Source organism: Pseudogymnoascus verrucosus, assembly GCF_001662655.1.
Source record: "Pseudogymnoascus verrucosus strain UAMH 10579 unplaced genomic scaffold scaffold_28, whole genome shotgun sequence".
NCBI lineage: Eukaryota > Fungi > Ascomycota > Leotiomycetes > Thelebolales > Thelebolaceae > Pseudogymnoascus > Pseudogymnoascus verrucosus.
In genome coordinates, this window is record NW_017263679.1 from 331,291 (window position 1) to 350,379 (window position 19,089).

The 19,089-nt window shown below is 51.9% G+C and overlaps 9 protein-coding genes across 9 annotated transcripts; 5 read left to right on the forward strand and 4 right to left on the reverse strand.

Annotated features, from left to right (window-relative positions):
• Positions 1 to 646: 646 nt before the first annotated feature.
• Positions 647 to 1,107, forward strand: VE01_06525 (uncharacterized protein; the record flags this gene model as incomplete). The annotated part of the gene is made up of 2 exons (XM_018275970.1): positions 647 to 871; positions 940 to 1,107. 2 exons carry the CDS (start codon positions 647 to 649, stop codon positions 1,105 to 1,107), a joined length of 393 nt encoding a protein of 130 aa, XP_018129512.1.
• Positions 1,108 to 1,476: 369 nt separating this feature from the next.
• SGS1 (ATP-dependent DNA helicase sgs1) lies at positions 1,477 to 7,264 on the forward strand. Its single transcript, XM_059464246.1, has 3 exons — positions 1,477 to 2,044; positions 2,096 to 5,820; positions 5,864 to 7,264. The coding sequence occupies exons 1-3, from the start codon at positions 1,612 to 1,614 to the stop codon at positions 7,187 to 7,189; spliced, it is 5,484 nt and encodes a 1,827-aa protein (XP_059320229.1). The 5' UTR covers positions 1,477 to 1,611; the 3' UTR covers positions 7,190 to 7,264.
• Positions 7,265 to 7,432: 168 nt separating this feature from the next.
• VE01_06526 (uncharacterized protein) lies at positions 7,433 to 8,869 on the reverse strand (the record flags this gene model as incomplete). Its single annotated transcript, XM_018275971.1, has 1 exon — positions 7,433 to 8,869. The coding sequence occupies one exon, from the start codon at positions 8,867 to 8,869 to the stop codon at positions 7,433 to 7,435; it is 1,437 nt and encodes a 478-aa protein (XP_018129513.1).
• A 349-nt stretch (positions 8,870 to 9,218) lies between these two features.
• Positions 9,219 to 10,192, forward strand: VE01_06527 (uncharacterized protein; the record flags this gene model as incomplete). The annotated part of the gene is made up of 4 exons (XM_018275972.1): positions 9,219 to 9,322; positions 9,384 to 9,474; positions 9,542 to 9,706; positions 9,755 to 10,192. The coding sequence occupies 4 exons, from the start codon at positions 9,219 to 9,221 to the stop codon at positions 10,190 to 10,192; spliced, it is 798 nt and encodes a 265-aa protein (XP_018129514.1).
• Positions 10,193 to 11,520: 1,328 nt separating this feature from the next.
• VE01_06528 (uncharacterized protein) lies at positions 11,521 to 13,013 on the reverse strand. The gene is made up of 3 exons (XM_059463807.1): positions 12,748 to 13,013; positions 11,904 to 12,677; positions 11,521 to 11,851 (listed from the first exon to the last, which is right to left on the reverse strand). The coding sequence occupies exons 1-3, from the start codon at positions 12,940 to 12,942 to the stop codon at positions 11,723 to 11,725; spliced, it is 1,098 nt and encodes a 365-aa protein (XP_059319630.1). The 5' UTR covers positions 12,943 to 13,013; the 3' UTR covers positions 11,521 to 11,722.
• A 135-nt stretch (positions 13,014 to 13,148) lies between these two features.
• Positions 13,149 to 15,250, forward strand: VE01_06529 (uncharacterized protein). Its single transcript, XM_018275974.2, has one exon. The coding sequence runs from the start codon at positions 13,607 to 13,609 to the stop codon at positions 15,188 to 15,190; it is 1,584 nt and encodes a 527-aa protein (XP_018129516.2). The 5' UTR covers positions 13,149 to 13,606; the 3' UTR covers positions 15,191 to 15,250.
• A 115-nt stretch (positions 15,251 to 15,365) lies between these two features.
• On the reverse strand, positions 15,366 to 16,132 carry VE01_06530 (uncharacterized protein). The gene is made up of 2 exons (XM_018275975.2): positions 15,897 to 16,132; positions 15,366 to 15,843 (listed from the first exon to the last, which is right to left on the reverse strand). Exons 1-2 carry the CDS (start codon positions 15,969 to 15,971, stop codon positions 15,385 to 15,387), a joined length of 534 nt encoding a protein of 177 aa, XP_018129438.1. The 5' UTR covers positions 15,972 to 16,132; the 3' UTR covers positions 15,366 to 15,384.
• A 33-nt stretch (positions 16,133 to 16,165) lies between these two features.
• Positions 16,166 to 17,272, forward strand: VE01_06531 (uncharacterized protein). Its single transcript, XM_018275976.2, has 2 exons — positions 16,166 to 16,425; positions 16,530 to 17,272. The coding sequence occupies exons 1-2, from the start codon at positions 16,319 to 16,321 to the stop codon at positions 17,167 to 17,169; spliced, it is 747 nt and encodes a 248-aa protein (XP_018129437.1). The 5' UTR covers positions 16,166 to 16,318; the 3' UTR covers positions 17,170 to 17,272.
• VE01_06532 (uncharacterized protein) lies at positions 17,252 to 19,054 on the reverse strand. Its single transcript, XM_018275977.2, has 2 exons — positions 17,880 to 19,054; positions 17,252 to 17,814 (listed from the first exon to the last, which is right to left on the reverse strand). The coding sequence occupies exons 1-2, from the start codon at positions 18,236 to 18,238 to the stop codon at positions 17,400 to 17,402; spliced, it is 774 nt and encodes a 257-aa protein (XP_018129436.1). The 5' UTR covers positions 18,239 to 19,054; the 3' UTR covers positions 17,252 to 17,399.
• Positions 19,055 to 19,089: the final 35 nt, after the last annotated feature.

A 19,089-nucleotide genomic window follows, 5' to 3' on the forward strand; every position in this document is an offset into this window, starting at 1 on the left:
GCAAAGTTTGAGGTGGCAGCTTATGAGCTCTTGCGATCTGAGCCCCAAATTTTGGCATCCCACCTACTTTACCACCGAATCCCCGTTCAGCATGCTAGTCCTAGAATTAGTACCCCTCATGATATACTCGGCCGCCGTTTATTCGTGTTTGAAAGAACAGAGGGAGAGAACAACGTATTTAAAGGACTCAGCCCCAAAGAAAAGGTGCCTGTTAAATCTCCATTATGTACTTCATTGACCCTTTTAAATTGTCGCTTCTAATCTTCTCCAAGGTCCAACTTCTTACTCAGTCAGCACGGATCCGTGCGTCACTTTTCAATTTCAACCTCCCCCTCAACTTTGCTGCCGATTGGTTCCTGATATGCCTCTTTGAACACAAGCCCGGATCGTTGCCTATTCCTGTCGCCCCACACGGGAGTTCTGTGTTGCCCTTTTTATGTCCAAGATCGAGGCGACAATTGGGAAGATAGATGACATGATTGGGTGGGAATCGGACGACGTAACCGTGGGCCCTATAGCTGCTACAGCCAAGCAGTCACTTTTGCGTCTAATTCCACATATATTACCAGAAGAAGATAACGGGTCGGGTGATAGGCCTTCTCTCTATCGTCTTGTTTTAGAACATGGCGATTTCGGTATTCACAACATGTCTATTGTGGTAGAAGCAAACGATCGACCTCTCGTGACGTCCTTATATGACTGGGAGACTGGATGTATAGTGCCGGCAATTTTGTCAGATCCGTCGATGGCAGTCAGTCCGGTAGACCTAGTTATCGAGGAAAATGCCGCCCCTTCGTTTGATAACGAGCCTGACGATACAACAGTGGAGGAGGGCCTGAAGTATACAGCATGGGCGACGGAATATGCTAAGGTACCCACTCTTAGCCGCTCAATGGATATTTTGGCACATTTGCAAAAAGCTAATGATTCTCCCCGTAGGTTCTCTTCGAGCGCGCGCCGGACTATGAGTGTGCAATCAAAGCAGGGAAAGATGCACGACACCTTTGGTTTGCATTGCGGGATTGGCGAGGTCAGGACCCGGAAGGATATTTCGGCCGCTTGGGGGATTGGGCAGAGGCCCGGGCTAAAGACCTAAGAGTTGACTGATGGTCAAAATAAACCTTAGTTATCCATTAAATGAATAGTTCTTTCAGCCTCAGCCATAATCTCATCTATATCGGTCGGGAGTGTGATAACAGTGTCGGGGAGAGACGCAGACCATAGTTCGGCGACTTGGTTTAGGCCTACTTCAACCTCAATCATAGTCCGTTTGAAGTCCCTTTCAAGTCCTTTCAAGTCCCTTCAAGGCGCTGGTTAGTAAGTACGGGATTTAATGAAGTTTTGACGCGAGAGAGGGAACAATGAAGGCAGGGACGGGCCAGCCCCACTTATTCGCCGCCCCTCTATGATTTGATCACATGATTGCGCGTCTCATACGTAAACTTTAAACCAACGAACGCGCCAAATCAACCGCGACGAATAACTTCATGGCTGACCGCCTCGGCCACATCGACACCTACTTCACTCCAAGCTCAACGTCTTACCATCTCTCGAACACGCCTTCGCTTTGCAGATGGAAAGCATACGAGATGTGTGCAGCCACATGTCCCCATGACTTTACATAATCTCGACAGTCATATATCTTGGTTGTTACAAAGCAAGCCCACGGTTGTTTCTTGCGGCGCCCTGGTCCATCGCTCCATAGCAACAGCAGCCACATTACAGAAAAGGAGCCCTGATGTCTCTGTTGAGGATACCAATACCACGCATTTAGAAAGACAACGACTACGTTTCGATCCCCAGCTGGAAGCGGATAACTCAACAAGGCTAGGGTACACCAACCCATCGTCAGACATCAACCAAGCGGGCCCTCCTAGGGAAACTGTGCGGAAGGCAGAAGAAAGTAATATGGCAAGGCTGGCCTCTGCATCGCGTTCGTCCCGGCCAAAACTTCTGCACAATCAGCAAACTCCCGTGGGGGCTCCAGGTACCACAACACCTTCCTCAATTGCAGCCGCATACGCCGCCTCATTCCATAAAGACGGTGTGTGATGGGTTCAATCTCTTCTTAGTTTTGTTTTCTGACAATGCGCAGGTACATCGGCAGGTACACCTTCGAGGCAGCCAACGTCGGCCTTTCCAAAAATTTCCCACGCGCCACAAACCCCGCGGCAGACGCCAGGACAACTACCCAGGCAGCAACCACAATTTTCGTCTGCGAGCTATGCCAATATCGAGCCCGTGGATCTTACTGGCGATGAAGAGGTTGTTAGGAGCTCGTCGCTGGAAGAATTTGGCGAGCCTCAGTCGCTATGGCGTGAAGACTATGCTGCCAAGGCCTCGCCCAGGCGAGGAACGAAGAGAAAAAGTGATGAAATGACCAGGGAAAGACCGAGGAAGGAGTTGATGACGACAAGCTCCCAGAAAGAAAATCGCCGACCAGCGCGCCTTTCGGAAGAATTTATTGACATCGACACACTCCTCGAGCCTGATGAGCCGCCGCCACCATACTCCACGGTCGATTCGAAGACCCGAAACCAAAAAAGAACTAACCAACCGATCAAACCAAGTGTGGAGGCGGCAAACTCGGGGCCTGAATTCGAAGAGCAGTATCATGTTGTTGAAACGGTGAGTCGGACAGAAACCCGCACACGCAGGGCACTGAGCCGAGTGGCATCGCACGACACTCCTGGCAATGCTAGTGAAAACAAGCGTTCATTGTGTGCGATGGCGAGCCCGACGTTTCAAAATGTGACCAACGCCGGAATTGTTGGTGGTTTGAAGAAAGAAAATTCTCCGTTTAAACAGTTGACGGACCGATCTATTTCTCCCTCTGTAAAAACAGCTCGGAATAATCAGATTCTTCCGAAAGATCGTATCATAGAAGACTCCGAGGACGACGACCTCATTTCCCAAGCCGAATGGGCGGATGCACATATTCCCGAACCCATGAAGGTTGACAGTCCCGTTCGGAGGACCGTTTTCAAATCGCCATCAAAGGAACGGAGCGCAGAACACAAGTCGCTCGGCCATTTAGAAAACGAGCCGCCGTTGTTTGGTACAGATGCGTCCCGGAACGGGCCAGTTAAGTCGGCTGCTGTCGGCAATGTCAAGCAAGAGAGTTTTCCGTCTCCCTTCCAGCGAGATTCGCCAACCAGGTTGGCCACTTCTCAAACAATTCCCAAGCAAAGCGCCGCCTCGAGCCAGCAAATTCCGTCATCATCATCGCCAGAAGAAGATAAAAGGCTTTTCGGCATCTTCCTGGACAAGCCGTCTCATATACAGCAACTTTTGTCCCTACTGAATGAGAAGCTCCAGGAAAACCGTAGGGTTATGTGCGAATACTTTGACGCCGGCGAAATAGCGCCTGGGCATATGAAACTTGAGCGAGAGAAGCTGGCAAAACAAAGAAACGCGGCCACGGACCTGCTTCCACTGTATGAAGAGCACGCCAAGTTAAGCAACCAGAAGGAAAAAACCAAGGCCGATTATTTCGCGTATTTAGAGACCTCCCGCGATGTTGGGGGATTTGAAAACGAGATTCCACTCATCACACACAATATCAACAAAATTGAGACTCGAATAGCATCGCTAATTCGAGCATGTGGAGTTACAGCAAATGACCTCTCGGCAATTGGAGGGTTGACGAATGGCAGCAAGCAGGCACAACTTCAACGGCACACAGATAAGGGCAAAGAATCAACAGAATTGCTCGGATCCAGGACACCGTCTAGCATATATTGCGATTCTCAAATAGTCCACCAGACCCAGATGCCTTCCAATGGGACACAGCCGACAACAAACCAAAAACCAACCGCCGTCAAAGAGTACCATCCTGTAAACGGTGGCTCTTCATCCACATTCCAAGCCAATATGAGTACAGAATTTCGGCGCAACGCCCAGAATTCCCACCAATCCGATAGGATGGACTATCAACCGTCGATGATGCAAAGTGCTCCCGGTCGTTTCGATTGCCCAGAAGATTATGAAGATGAAGATGAAATGCTCGGCAACTTTGATCCCATTACTCGGAATATGGATGAAGAAGATTATGGCGCCTCTGATGATGACGATGACATGATTGAGTTTGCAGAGTCTTGGGATCGAGGTGAGGCTAGTTCGGGTCGTGTTGCGGCTGACACTCACGAACTTTCCATGCCTCCGCCCTCAACGCCTTCAGCTTCTAGAAGGCCAAAGTTAGACAGCAGCAAAGATATGTCTCTGCCTGTTGATGCCGGGTCAGCTGCCCTTATGAGACATAAATGGTCAGGCGAAGTCAAACAAAAGTTAACGGCGCGATTCCACCTCAGGGGCTTCAGACAAAATCAACTTGAAGCTATAAATGCTACGTTGGGAGGTAAGGATACGTTTGTTCTGATGCCAACTGGAGGCGGCAAATCATTGTGCTATCAACTTCCAGCAATTATCCGCTCAGGCACAACACAAGGTGTCACTATTGTCATCTCTCCTCTTCTGAGTCTGATGCAGGATCAAGTGGATCATCTCCAGAAACTTGGCATCCAGGCTTTTGTGATCAATAGCGAAGTGACACAAAGCTACAAAAATATGGTAATGTCGGGACTCGAAGAACGCATCCCGGAGGACTTTGTTGAACTTCTCTATGTCACACCTGAAATGGTAACTAAAAGCGAAGCGATACTGAGCAAGTTTGCGTCTCTCCACCGTAGGCACAAACTTGCTCGCATTGTAATCGACGAAGCTCATTGTGTGAGCCAGTGGGGACACGACTTCCGACCAGATTATAAAGAGCTCGGGGAGGTTCGAGCTAGATTTCCAGGCGTCCCGATCATGGCCCTCACAGCAACAGCGACAGAAAACGTCAAAGTCGATGTTATTCATAATCTTTCGATGGAAGGTTGTGAACAGTATTCACAGAGCTTCAACCGTCCCAATTTGACGTATGAGGTGAGGCCCAAGCCTAAACACGAAGAGTTGATGGAAAGTATAGTGGATATCATCACAAAGAAATATAAAGGGCAAACGGGTATCATTTATGCTCTTTCTCGCAAAAATTGCGAGAAGGTTGCCGATGAACTTTCCTCACGTTATAAGATCAAAGCATGTCACTACCATGCTGCTTTGAAACCAATAGAGAAGAAGCGAGTGCAGCAGGATTGGCAGGCAGGAAAGTGGCAGGTCATAGTTGCTACTATTGCGTTTGGTATGGGAATCGACAAAGCCAACGTTCGGTTTGTAATACACCATACAATCCCGAAAAGCCTGGAGGGTTATTATCAGGAAACTGGCCGCGCTGGTAGGGACGGAAAACTCTCCGGGTGTTATCTATTTTACGGCTACCAGGACACAACCGTCCTTCGGAAATTCATTGAAGATGGCGACGGAAGTCCCGAGCAAAAGGAGAGGCAGCGATCAATGCTGAATCGAATGTCCCAATTTTGTGAGAACAGAGTGGATTGCCGCAGAGTAGAAGTTCTTGCCTACTTTGGCGAACGATTTCAGAAGGAGGATTGCAATGGCACTTGCGATAACTGCAACTCCACCAGTGTTTACGAGGCTGTTGATCGCTCAAAGGAGACTCGAATTGCTTTGAGTATTGTCCGACAGCTTCATACTGAAAACCTTACTCTGGTCAATTACGCCGACATCATGCGTGGCAACCGTGCGAACAAGTCTGCTAAAATCGTCTCTTTGAATCTTGACAAAATGAGCCTCTTTGGTCAAGTGAAGCATCTACACAAAAACGAAGTTGAGTCCCTGCTATATCGTCTTGTCAGCGAGAATGCCCTCAAAGAAGTGAACCAAATCAACAGAGCCGGGTTTGCCACTGCATACTTGAAAGTAAGTTCCCATTATACCTTATGTTACCTAGCTAATCATGCAGCTCGGGAAATCATTCCAAGATTTCTTCACTGGCCGCAGGAAGATTAAAGTGTCTGTTAGGGTTTCATCTCCAGGTGCAGCTAAGGCAATCCGCCCCAATAAAGCCTCCCAAGCTAGAAGCGAATTCACTGGCGTTGCAGCTGCGCGAGGCGGACAGCACCATCCTCAGTCAACGAACGTATCTTCTCCTGTCTCTATGGCCGCTAACAGACGCAAGGGCAAGAATCCTTATATTGATGATGAGGCTGAAGAGGACGAGGAAGAGGAGGAAGAATCTGACAACTATGGATTTGAGGATGGATTTATTGTTCCCGATGACCACGTATCTACCGATGATGAGGAGGACGATGACTTCGAGCCTGTTCGTCAAGGCAAGAAGCCTGCGCTATTCCAAAGATCCAAACGAGATGTCGGACCCCGCATCACGAATGATGTTATGATGACCGAAGCAAACCTCTCGGATCTTCATAAGCATGTCATCAACAACTTTATCATCGAGGCGAAGAAGCTAGACGAAGAAATCCGCAACAGTAGAGGGATCAGAAAGCCAATCTTCACCGAAACCCAGCTACGAGTGATGTGCATCAACTGGATGTTGGAGCTGAAAGACATCAAACGTATAGAAGGCGTCAACCAAGAGCAAGTAGAAAAATTTGGATCCAGATTCGTGGCGCTAATCCGACGCTTCCACACCGAATACGACGCAATGATGCGACATAATGAGGACCGAGATATAGACCAAAACCACAGAAATGTCATTGACCTCGTCAGCGACAATGACGACGACGAGTTTAACGACAACGATGACGACGAAGAGGCCGACGAAGAGGAGATCTCACAGGGCGAGACGAGCCAGTGGTTCCAGAACCACCAGATTAACTCAGCAACTCAAGCTTTCAACCAGCGCCTTGCAGCGACCATGCCTCCACCAGAAGAGGACGAGGAGGTCTCGGATGGTGAACCAATCAGGCCCGCTATGACCCAGGCACCGACGAGGGGAAGGGGAGGTAAGGCCCGCGGAGGGTCGCGGAAACCCTACGCACGTAGGGCATCAGGTGGAAGCACTGGAGGTGCAGCCAAAGCGCCGAGGGCGAGGGCAGGAGGCTCAAGGAAGAGGAGTAGTGGTGCTGGAAATGGCGCTGCGGGGCCGAGTAAGAGAGCTGCGCCGAAAGCGCCCAGTAGAGGACTGCCTGTCGAGAGACGTGGGGGTGGTACTGCTACTGTAATGAGTAATTTTGTGCAGAGGGACGGTGGTGGAGGATCTTGGCAAAGGGCTGGTCAGGGAAGCGGCGGGCTGCCTGGGATTGGGATGATGCCTACTAGATAATGTTGGCGTTTAGCGTTGTAGGTTTGTTGCTCTATAGCTTGTGTTGGAAAAACAATATAGAATCTTACAAGTTTGACCATCTTCTTGTACCATGCAAAGACATTTCATAGGGGTGTGTTACAGATGGGAGACTATTAATTGGATGTAGTAGGATGCCAACGACCGTCGCCAACTCCCCACTCAACCCCCCACCGCCCTCCCCGATAAACTCCTCTCCCCCAACCCGCCGCCATCAGCTATCCCTCACAACCCCGTCTCCGGTCCACCCTCCAACACCGTCTTCCTCCCCGCCAACACCTTCAAATTAGCAGCCACAGGCCCAGCCAGCTGCCTGCCCAGCATAATCTGCAACACGCTCTTGCGCAACGTAAACTTGCGCCACTGGCGGACAGCGCGTTGAGCCCCAGACTTAACCTTCTTGTAACGCAATGTCTTCCGCGGATCGGGTTCTTCTGGGCTAGGTATGTGCTCGTAAGGCTGACCAGGAACGGGGGAGATAGCGGTTAGCGAGAGGCGGGTTAGCGGGGTGTGTTTCTTGGGCTTTAAAGAGGAGAATTTGGAGGGTTTGTGGTGTTTGGGTTTAGGGGTTGAGCCGGGGGCGTCTCGGGGCTCGGTGGGGATGTCGGTGGGTTCTGCGAAGACAGGGAGAGCGAAGGAAGTTTCTGGTTCGGTGGTTGTGAGGGGGGAGATCTCTCCTGAGAGTGGTCCGGCGAGACTGCTTTTCATGGAGGTATCGGATTTCTTCCGCCCGAGAGAGATCCTTCTTCTTGTCGGTTGCGTGCTGCTGTGTACGACTGATGAGAATCTCAGCTTTTTTGTTGTCGCTGGTTTGGGTAGTTCGTCGGATTTGGTTCTCCCTCGTAATCTTGGAAGGGTTGATTTTGATCTGGTCGGCTGGTTCGGAGTGTCGGTGCTTTTCTTTGGTATGAAATTGAAGGACGGCTTCGGAATAGCCAGGGGGAATTGTCTGGGTTTTTTCTTTGGTGGTAATGCAACTGGAGTGCTTATGCTGGGCTTCAAATAAGAAGCGCCATCTCCGGAGGCAGAGAGTCCCGGATCTTCAAAGGCAATGGGGCCATCTTGCCAACTTGGACGCAGTGCTGAATGGCTGGGTATGTCTGAAGCGTCGTGGTATGTTCCTGCCGATGTTGTCTCCTCTTCTAGGTCGCTATGTGGCTCGACAGAAAGCTGATCTGATGCCATTGTAGCTGGCGCAGGAAGAGAAACTTCAGTGTCTATTATCCCAGTTCGAGTAGGTTCGCCAGCATGAATTTCCTGGTTGTGTTGCATCCAAGATACCAAGTAATCGGGCAGTAGTTCTGCAGAGGGATGATCAAGGATGTCTAGGTGAACCTGGGGAGCTGCTTGCTGGCTTGTAGTGCCACTTCTCCATCCAAGCTTCTCCTCTGCATATATGGCTCGAATAAGACCATTCGGATCAGGGAGAGTAGCATCTCCCACAGCAGGCTGATTAATCCAACGACGAGGTGGGTTACATTGACGAGGAATAGTCTCCTGTAATATGCCGCCGTTGTCATTTGGACCTGAGCGGCTGATATTTTCCCAGGTGCTAGATATAGGGCTATCCTCTGGAAATAAGTCACTCGGCTCTCGCTGGGCAGATGAGCGAGGTTGTGATGGGGTTCTAGGATTGCGAGATCGAGGCGGAATCCAACGCATATTATGATATCGGTGGGCGTTTGGGAGATTTTAGGGCAGTTGAGATGTAAAGAGAGAATAAACAGGTACGGAGAGCATTTTGATATATGAAATATAGAGCTTACCATGTTGCCTTACCTTGTTCGAGAGAATTTTTCTTGTTCCTGTGTTCCTTCCATATTTATGATAAAAGGTTGAAAGGAGAAGTAGTAAGCGTGCACTTTAGCAGGTACAACGCGAGGGCGCGTCTGTCCAGCCGTGCACGGACCAACGGCTTTTGAATTTCAGGACAACCTGCCACTTGCTGGGTTGACTTCACCACCAACAACCACCAACGACGACGCAGAGTCGTTGAAACCAACCACGAACCATGGCGACCACCGTGGATCAGAAGCTTTTGAAAGCGACAAAGTTTCCTCCAGAGTTCAATCAGAAGGTGGACATGCAGAAGGTTAACCTCGAGGTTATGAGAAAGTATGCCTCTACAGCCATTACCACCTCACTCCAGTCGATAAGCTAACCTCTCTTCCTTCAGATGGATCGCAGGCAAGATTTCGGATATCCTTGGAAACGAAGATGATGTGGTTATAGAGCTATGCTTCAACTTGATTGAAGGGTCTCGTTATGTATGTCTCTCCTACAACACTGCCCGCCGCTGGTCTCGTGCCTCGCTCGATCTAACATTTGTTCCAGCCCGAAATTAAGAAACTACAAATCCAACTGACAGGCTTCCTGGAAAAAGATACTCCCGCCTTCTGTAAAGAGTTATGGAAGCTATGTCTAAGTGCACAGAATAGCCCTCAAGGTGTTCCAAAGGAGCTACTCGAGGCCAAGAAGCTGGAGCTCATCCAGGAAAAGGTATATCTGACATTGTCCTATCATCTCATGTTGATCTCCCGCTGACAGAAATACACCAGGTCGAAGCTGAGAAAGCTGCTGAAGAATCAAGACGGAGGCGCGAAATCGATAGCCAACGTGAGCGAGACATGGACTCAATCCGAAACCGTGAACGAGATGAGCGTGGAAGGGGCGGGTATGGGATGCGTAACGACAATTGGCGCCGCGGGCGCGGAGATCGTGACTTTGGACGTGGTGGAGACAATAATCGAGGAGGACATCGAAGGTCTCGCTCACCTGGTCAATGGCGCGCCCCACCCAGAGACACAGACTCATACGTTCCACGAGGAGGCGGTCGGAGGAGGGACGATAACTGGCGAAGGTCCCCATCACCGGCATTGGACAAACGACCCGTATCTGCGTCACCTTCCCGCTCCCCTCCCCGCCGACGTCGGCACTCAACAAGCCCATCCGCCTCCCCGCCTCGTCGCCGAAACCGCTCAATAAGCAGATCGCCATCCCCAAATCGACGCGGAGACAACTACCGCGGCCGTGGTGGGAGAGGTAGTCGACGCAGCCCAGATCGTCGCCGCCGAAGGTCATACTCGTCATCCGACTCTCGATCCCCATCCCCAGCACCGCGGAAACGCAGGAGATCGCCATCACCCTCAAAAAGCCGCTCTCCTCCACCCAAGTCTCGCCGAAGACGCCGAGACAGCAGCAGCTCCCGCTCCCGTTCCCGTTCTCGTAACCGCTCCGTTTCACGGTCACCCATCCGAGGCAAGTCGCCGATGCGAAAACAAGTCTCCGTAACCCCAGCGAGAGATCTAATTAAACCGAAACCTACTTCAAGTCGTAAGGGCCGTGACCGTGACGAGCACCGGCTAACTCGCAGTCATAGCCGAGACGAACACAGCTTAACGCCACCTCCTCGACAACGCCAGAGTACTAACAGAAGCCGATCAAGAAGCCACAGCCGGAGCAGGAGTAGAGCCAGGAGCCCGAGGAGGGAGAGGAAGAGAAGGGGTTCTATTGAACGATATGCGCCGCGGAGACACCACACCTCTTCCATCTCACCCCCTAATACCAAAAGAATCAAAAGGGCTGATATTGAGGAAGATGATCGACGACGATCGCCATCACCTGTTCAAAGCCCTCGTGGCAGGACGAGAACCAGAAGCATCAGCAGACCCCACAGCCCAGCAAAGGATGATGCGGAGATGACGGGAACAAAGGACCAAGAGGTTGGTAGTGCCCGATCATAAAGTCGCCGGCTTAGATGGACTGGCCTTGGCTGACCCCTGCGCGTGATGACAGGCCAGTGCCGACCAGCCAGTGTCACAGCAAGACCCACGGAAAGAAGCAAGTGCGTTGCGGGAGAAACTGTTGAGGGAAAAGATCAAAAAGATGAGAACGTTAAGTATCAGCTCCAATAAGGCGGAATAGCCCGAAGAAGATGTTTCTGGGGAGCCATAGCAAGCGTCTCGCTGATTTATGTTAATCAGCACAGCGGTTTACTGAGCTAGTTAGCACTGGATGGAAATGGGGAAATTTTGCTGCTCTCGCAGATGAGTCTACCTTACATTTTGCTGTGATACGTTTGACCTTACCATTCTAGTTACTCGGGCTATATGACAGAACACAACCCCTTCACATCTCGTGCCGAACTACAGGACATCATGCCACACCCCTCTCATGCTCCATTCCTGTGTTTGTTTGGCCTTGCAGTTCCCCAAGCATCCCCCTCAGGACTACCACGGTAAAGACGGGGGGCTTGCTATGAAATTGCACACTGTGAATATATATAAATCTCGATGTCAGGCTACAAATGAAAATGTGGTTATGAATTATATTTGGCTATTTTGCCGCTTCAATAGAAGGTGGTTAAGTCTAAATTGTAAGCCAGGCACAACCCGGCTGATCTAATAATCTAGACTAGTTTTGGCTGGACAAACTCAAAATGGAGGCAGTAGCCGATCGCCTTGCCTTTACGAGTGTCAGATCATCTTTCTTTAAATCTAATAGATCTTATCTTCATTACATCTTCGCAGCTTCTTTGGCGATCTCTTCTCTAGTCAAGCCTGGCGTTCCATTCTTCTTCTCGCCCATGCGACCCATCTTGAAAAGGGTCTCCATCAATTGCTCATCACCGTAATGATCATTATGCTGTGAAACGATATTAGTAATATGATCGAGCTCATACTGCGATATAACTTGCCTCAAATTCCGGGTTTTCACCGTACGCTACTCTCGCAACATCGACCAAGATCCTCGCCGTCATACCCCACACCTTGTATCTCTCCATGCCAGCCTCCTCTTCTTCCTCTAGCTGCTCGGCAATGGCCTTAAGCCCACCTTCTCTTTCTTTCGGTTTAGTGACTTTCTGGTTGTTGATGGGGACATAGAAGTTGTGCACGCGCCAGCGATAGCCATCATGCCAGTCGACCCAGCTGCCCTCGTACCAATCGTTCTTGCTTCCCGGCACCTTCTCACCTTCTGGAACCTCATCCTCAAGCCTGAGGAAGTTATGGAAAGGTGCCGAAAAGACGGCAGCTACCTCCTTCGCATCGAGAGTAGGTATCATAGCCTCTTCCGCGGTCTCTCCGTTTGCGCCATCGGCGTGCAAGAATGCTACGCAGGGACTCACCGCAAGCTCCGTCTTAGCCAGATTAAATGGGAGTTGGCAGAGATGCTCTATCCTGATCGACTTTGGGAATTTTGAGTCATCCATCGGCAACCCGATCTCCTCGAACGCCTCTCGGCGTGCAATCTCGAACGGTGTTTCTTCAAGGGTATCAGCCTTGCCGCCCGGTAAGGCCGCATGGCCAGAGTAGTTACGGAGGGAGGCAGCTCGCATAGTAACGACGACCCGGAGGTCTCCGCGGCGGTCGGCAAAAAGGAGGAGGAGGACGGCGGCACGGCGGGAGACGGGGAGGTTGTTCCATATGGGAAATGGCGGTGGGACATAGGCTCGTAGCCTCGCAAGAGCTGCCTTTGAGCCGGTCAGCATGTTCGGAGTAGGCATCCCGCATTCAGAAAGTGTTGAGCTGGAATGGACTAACTGCGGCGGCTGGGGAAGCAGGGGCCATGGCTGAGTGATCAAAGACGCTGGAGCCGTAGGGCAGTAGTATGTCGGAGCTGGAGGCGGTCTTGATGCTCTCGATAAGCTCTGTTACATCATCTGTGTCTAATAATGGGGTATCGGTTTGCGTGCTCTCGTCAACATTGATGTTGGGTTCGGCTTCCAGGGTACTCATGTTGGTCGTAATATGGGTAGGTCGATCGGATGGGAAGGCTTATAATTCGTAGCTAGGGATGCGGCCTCGGCCTTAACTGTACCTACCTCGGAAACCCCCTCCCGCGGGGTTCGTAGTGGTGGATAACATGGGATTCTTGGCAAGGCTGAGAACTGATAACAGCCTCGTCAACCCTCTTGTCCTCCCCAACAAAATCCAATTGCTTCCTTTCATCTCCTCCTCATCGTCTATGTCTATACCCTTCATCTCGGCCGCATTCGCGTTTTCATTAGTACGACACTCGTGTTGCCGTGTTTCCAGGCGCCATGTCATCAAACATTGCATTGCATTGCACTTGCTGTTTGTTAGCCCGGTAAGGAGTTTCTTTATGTGACACCACAAACAAGGTCTTGAAATCACCTTGCGTCGTTTCCGGCCAGAGAGCCGTTTTGCTTTCTGTCGCTGCAATTGCTATAAGTGTATACGGACCCATTCTCGGCCATCAGTTTGCCTGACTGAGTCATGTGAGCTTCTTTGTTCTTGTTGTTGTGGGCAGTGTCTTCTTTCCTTATTCTAGCGTAAGTCTTGTCTCATGTCAATCGCTTTCTGTCTCGCCCAAGTCATCAACAACGCGACATGCTTTGGATCTTGGGATCTTCCTGAATTCTTTCTTCCTTGATCATATATGATGGACGACCCACGCTCAAACCTAAGGATGCATGATATCGCGTCGCATTTGCCTCTGATGGGAGGTCTTGAGATTGGACTTCCACCAGAACAGCAGCCCTATATGGAGCGAATTCCACCCTACTTCGTCAACAAAGAGCTGCCGCCTATTCCCAAGTTCGCGCCCGAACCTGTGTTATTACCACCTCCGACATTAGCACCTCCAATCCCTCCTTACAACCCATTGCGCTTCTCACGAGTCCGTTCAAATGGGTTTCCGATACGAGATACAGTGCTATCCCCGCCCCTTGGTTCCACATCGTCAGAAATCTCGCTGTCTAGAGTGCCGTCTTTGTCGCATTCGCGACATGTAAAGTCACCAAAAACACTACGACTGCTTGGCTCGCCAACCTTGAGCATCAAGACTCCTACACACGGCGAGACAGACAAGGTGCGCCAGCTGACGGGTTACGATCTCGCATCACCAGTTGAACGCCGTCACGACCGTAAACCATCTACGGACTCTGCATCAACATCATCGAGCTGCTACAGCGACCCCGAAATCCACCTGCGCAGTGGTCGCGAAAGCCAAGGCCCTGGAGGATATATCGGCCTCCATCACTCACCCAATGTAGAGCGGCACTACACCCACAACAAAACTTACAGCGCCTCAGCCCCAGGGACCCAAAGACGCGTCTCAAAGAGGTATAGCAAAATCACCCTCGACGACCTACTTCAGCGCCAATGCGCGCGCTTCCAACACGATACCCTCTCCCCAACAAGCTCTCGCGTCCACTCTCCCAATTACTCTACAGCGCAATCTCTAAACTCCACCCCGGAAACGCCTCCCTTCTCAGACGCACCACACGCTTCTGAATTCACGCTTCCCCTTCGAATCCGCCCTTCTCAAAGCAACGAGGAACCAGCCAGCAGATTCAGCGATGCCTCAACGCCACCTGTCTCTCCTACGACGCGTTTCTCGGCCGGTATACGCGATAGCGTGCTATCGATCGCGGCGCACGCGCCGTTTGGGCACACGCGTGCTGTGTCGCGACTCTTGGAGAGGCGGGGAGATAAGAATGCTAGCGAAGAGCTCTTCATCGCAGAGGAGAGTTCTGGGAGCGAAGATGAAGCGATGATGGGGGGGACTCTTCAGAAATTGGTGGGGAGGAAGAGAGATGCTGATTACGATGCTGGGATAGAGGGGAGCGGGAAAAGGTGGAGGGGTGGAGGGTTAATGAGGAAGATTAGTGATGCAGTGTTTCCTAGGCGCCCGATCCACAGTCCCAAGAGTGATGAGAAGAGTGGCAGTGGGTTGGGGATTGTGATTCCGGATCATCGACGCAAGGTTGATGGACCGGATACTCCTATGCCGGCAATTGGGAATGGGAAAGGATGGGTTGAAGGTATTTTATCTAGGGAGGCGTCGATGAGGCGGCGGCAGTCTGTTCGGGGGGCTATTGGGAGGGCGGCGGAGAGTCGGTGGGTTGTGGGTGGGGATGAGAGGAGGGAGAGGAGAAGGGAGAGATTGAAAGGTCAGATTAAGGTTATTGGGTTAATGGAGGTGCAAGAAGATGAGGAGATGGCAGAGCTAAGAATCTAGTGAATAAGTATAATATAATGTGGAAGGGGTAGTTAGATAGTATCAGATGTACAAAGTCCGCAACATATAGAATGATTTACGCTAATACACGTTCATAACTCATACATTCGTGGACACATTTCTCAGTCCTCGTATGACCAATAATAACACAAGTATACCCCGCCCCAACCCCGCCCAACAGCTCAATCTCCAACCTACATACCGCCTTTCAGCCCAAACCTCTCCTCCACTCCCTCCACCAGCCTCCTTGCCTCCTCCAACACCTCCGTGCCACCCCCCTCTCCCGCCAACTTCCTCATCGCGTCAAAACACCTCAACAGCATCCTCGCGCGCCTCATATCCGGATCCTCATCCTCCCCATCCTCCGCCGCGAACGCGCCCCAGCTACCACTGCGCGAGCCCGACGGTCCAGCTAATGCCTTCCTCGAAGCCACAGGCGAAGCTGGTGTCCCAGCTAACGGTTTCCTCGTAGACTCCGGCGACCCCAGCGCTGCAGAAGTAGTCGAGCCCGACACGGAGCGTCGCGACGCAGCGGCTTTTGCGCGCGCGATGGCGGGCGCGTCGGGGATGGAGAGGCTGCGCGAGGCGCGGCGGTCGGTGGGGGTGGGGATGGGGGCGAGGCAGGAGATCATGTGGAGGGCTGCTGCTGGGTCCTTGGGGGCGTTAGTGGGGTAATTTTCGGGGGGGGAGGAGGGAGAAGACGGACTGCTACGAAGAGGTCGCTGAGGTCGGCGAGGACGTGGGCTGTTTGGAGGGGTTCTGGTGGGCTGGTGGTTGCCATTGTGGGTGGTTGGCGGGTGTGTTGGAGTTGGGGTTGTTGTTCTGGTTTCGCGATCGTTGAGAAGAATGCGCGATTATGTCAAGGAGATATCAGTCGTTGAAGAATATTTCAGATTTCACAATTGCAACTCCAGTCTTTCAAGGTTACAGCGGGCGTCATGGGGAAAGAAGTGCCGTGTCCGCGCCCCGCATTCCACGTTCCTGCTTGTCATCGGAGCGGACTTCATTCCGCCGAAGCTCCATTGGCATCAATGCTCCACAGCCGAATATATAGTGTGACTGTCCCCTCTTCGCCCTACACAATCCCCAAGCCCACACCACAGGAAAAAGGCATTGAGATAGTACAGCATGTCATTAATCTTCAAGCGCGGTCTGGCGACGACCGCCCCCAAGTTGACACAGGCTGTCAACTTTGCGAAGTCCCCCAAGATCGTCTGCATTGGCCGTAATTACGCGTGAGTCCTCCCCAACCTACCTCCTCACCCAATGGGGATTGAACCAGTCCCAATCCTCTAAGAAAGGAGCATAAGGAAACACAGCTAATAGACGTCTCCCCCAGTGCCCACGCCGCAGAACTCAACAATGCGCAACCCAAGCAGCCGTTCTTCTTCCTCAAGCCCGCCTCCTCTATGCTCCTCCCCGGCGCCGGCCCCGTGCAGCGCCCGGAGGGCGTCGATCTACACTACGAAGTCGAGCTGGCCCTTCTAATCGGACGTAATGTGAAGGATCTCGCACCCGATGACACAAAGGGCGCTATGCACGCTATTGAGGGCTACGCGGTGAGCATCGACATGACTGCACGCAACATGCAAGACGAGGCGAAGTCGAAGGGCCTGCCGTGGAGCATCGCGAAGGGCTTCGATACTTTCCTACCCCTGTCTAATACGATTCCGAAGGGGGCTATTGCGGATCCGCATGCGGCGGAGGTGTGGTTGAGCGTTAATGGGGAGGAGAAGCAGAAGGATAGTACGGGGCTGATGGTGTTCAGGATCCCAAGGATCTTGAGCGATATTAGCAAGGTGATGACGTTGAGGAGGGGGGATATCGTGTTGACCGGCACGCCGAAGGGTGTTGGTAGTGTGAAGCCAGGAGATGTGATGACTGCGGGAATTAGGTACGGCGGGGTAGAGATTGAGGAGGGGAGAATTGAGGTTAAGGTCGAGGAGGCGAAGGGGTCGTTTACCTACGGAGAGACTTAAGAGATGATTAGTGAAAGACATGGCGAGGAGTAACTGTATTACATATATATCACTGTTATAGAATAGCGAGCAATATTAAAAACAGCCCTACTTTTGGCATTGTATATACAAACTTCATTGGTAACAAATATGTAATGTAAGCAAAGAATATATACCATCGAAACAGCCAGCAGCTACACAGAGAGGTAGCAGCCAACGGTCACAGCCCGCACTACCATCTCAGTGTCCCCTCAGACGTTCAATGCAACGCTGTACCCGCTAGTCTTCATGACCGCGTTGGTGCCGACGAACGGCTCCGTGCCAGCGCCAATGCTAGTAACGTACTGGCTAGAGCTGAAGCCCTGGCTCGCCACGAGGTACGTATAAAACGCCTTGAGATCACCACTGAAGCTGGTAATCTGGCTAGCCGCCACGAAGGAGTACACCTTCATGTTTCCATTAAGTCCGTACCACAGGTTCCACTTGTAGCCGGCAACGGTGACCGACGCGATGGGAGAGCCGGTGGCGGAGATGGGGCCTGCGCCGCCGAGGGCCGCGAGCCAGATCATGAGCTCATAGTCGCTGGAGCCGTCGCTGTTTCCGCCGGCGCTGCTGGACGTGAAGAGGTCGTAGGCGACGTTGGCGACCATGCCAGTGCCAGTGTAGCTGTTTCCGTGTCAGGGCCTGCGCCGCAAAAGTTGAAATGTAGGATGAAAGAAAAGAGAACTTACGTGTACGTCCACTTCGATGGGATCGACTTAATGGCAGACACCTTTTTCCCGGTGTCCTGCTTAAGAACCACATTCGCGTAGCTCTTAACATTGTAGGGTCCGCCCTGCCACGTCCACTTGGTGGACCAGGCAATGGTGGTCCCGCTCAGCGACTCGTAGGTGCTGCACTGGCTGCCAGAGGTGGCAGCAGACATGCCCCATAGGTCCTGGTACAGCGTGTAGGTGCCAGTCTGGATGGAGTCCCATTGGCCGCAGATCTCGGTGGCACGCTCGTTGATGGTCTTGGAGGGCGCTGGGACTGAGGCGGGGATGGCAGAGGCGGCCGCGAGGGCGGGGGCGAGGAGAGCGAGGAGCTTCATGTTGTAAAGTTGCGGGTTTGGAATGGTGGAGAGAAAGGCTGGTGGTGAGATGGGAGAGAGAGAGAGCTCATCGACGGCGAGGGGGGGTCCTTATTATAAGCTCTCCGGACTCACTGTGCAGAGCACAGAGCACAAGACTTCCAGCCCAACACTCCATCAGACGACCGGCCCTTTCCCCAGCTCACCCATAACAACGTGTTTTTAATATAAACGCATCATTTACCACAACCCTGTTGTGGGGTAAAGGCCTCCTCTCCCCAGCATCTATAGTAGACCGCCATCATCAAGTCCCCAAAGTTTCAATCCCTCAAATTCCACCAATGGCGCGCGGCGAGGACTTAATATAAGTGAGGCAAATCACCACGGAACATCCCCGATCCACGAAACAAGCTTAAGGTTCCTGTGCCGGGGCTTGGTATTAGCCTGCCGATCGTGGGGATGCGAAGTGCCGTGCCGCCTCCACCGGTCGTCGTGCGTCAAGGTCCGGCGGGGGCGGGGGACTGCAGAATTATTCCAGTTTGGTTTATGGTTGTTCCATGGCTATACCAGGCTTGGATATGTCGTCCGCGGTTGAATGGAGAGAGGGCGAGCGCGCCATAAGGTGTAGAATAGCATTGTGGAATATATGGAGGGGTAGTTTAGGCGAAACGGCGCGTGCCGATGCTGGCGGCGCTTTGGACGCCGCTGATAGAGCAACGCACCTATCTTAAAATATGGTTTCGTTTCCAGGGAGAATGCCAAAGCCCAAGGAAATCAGCTACGAAAGCTTGTTCCTGCATTGGCTATCTGTAAAATACTATGTAATATCACGTGCCCGTACGGCAACTCTCAAGGTTGACTTACAAGATGAT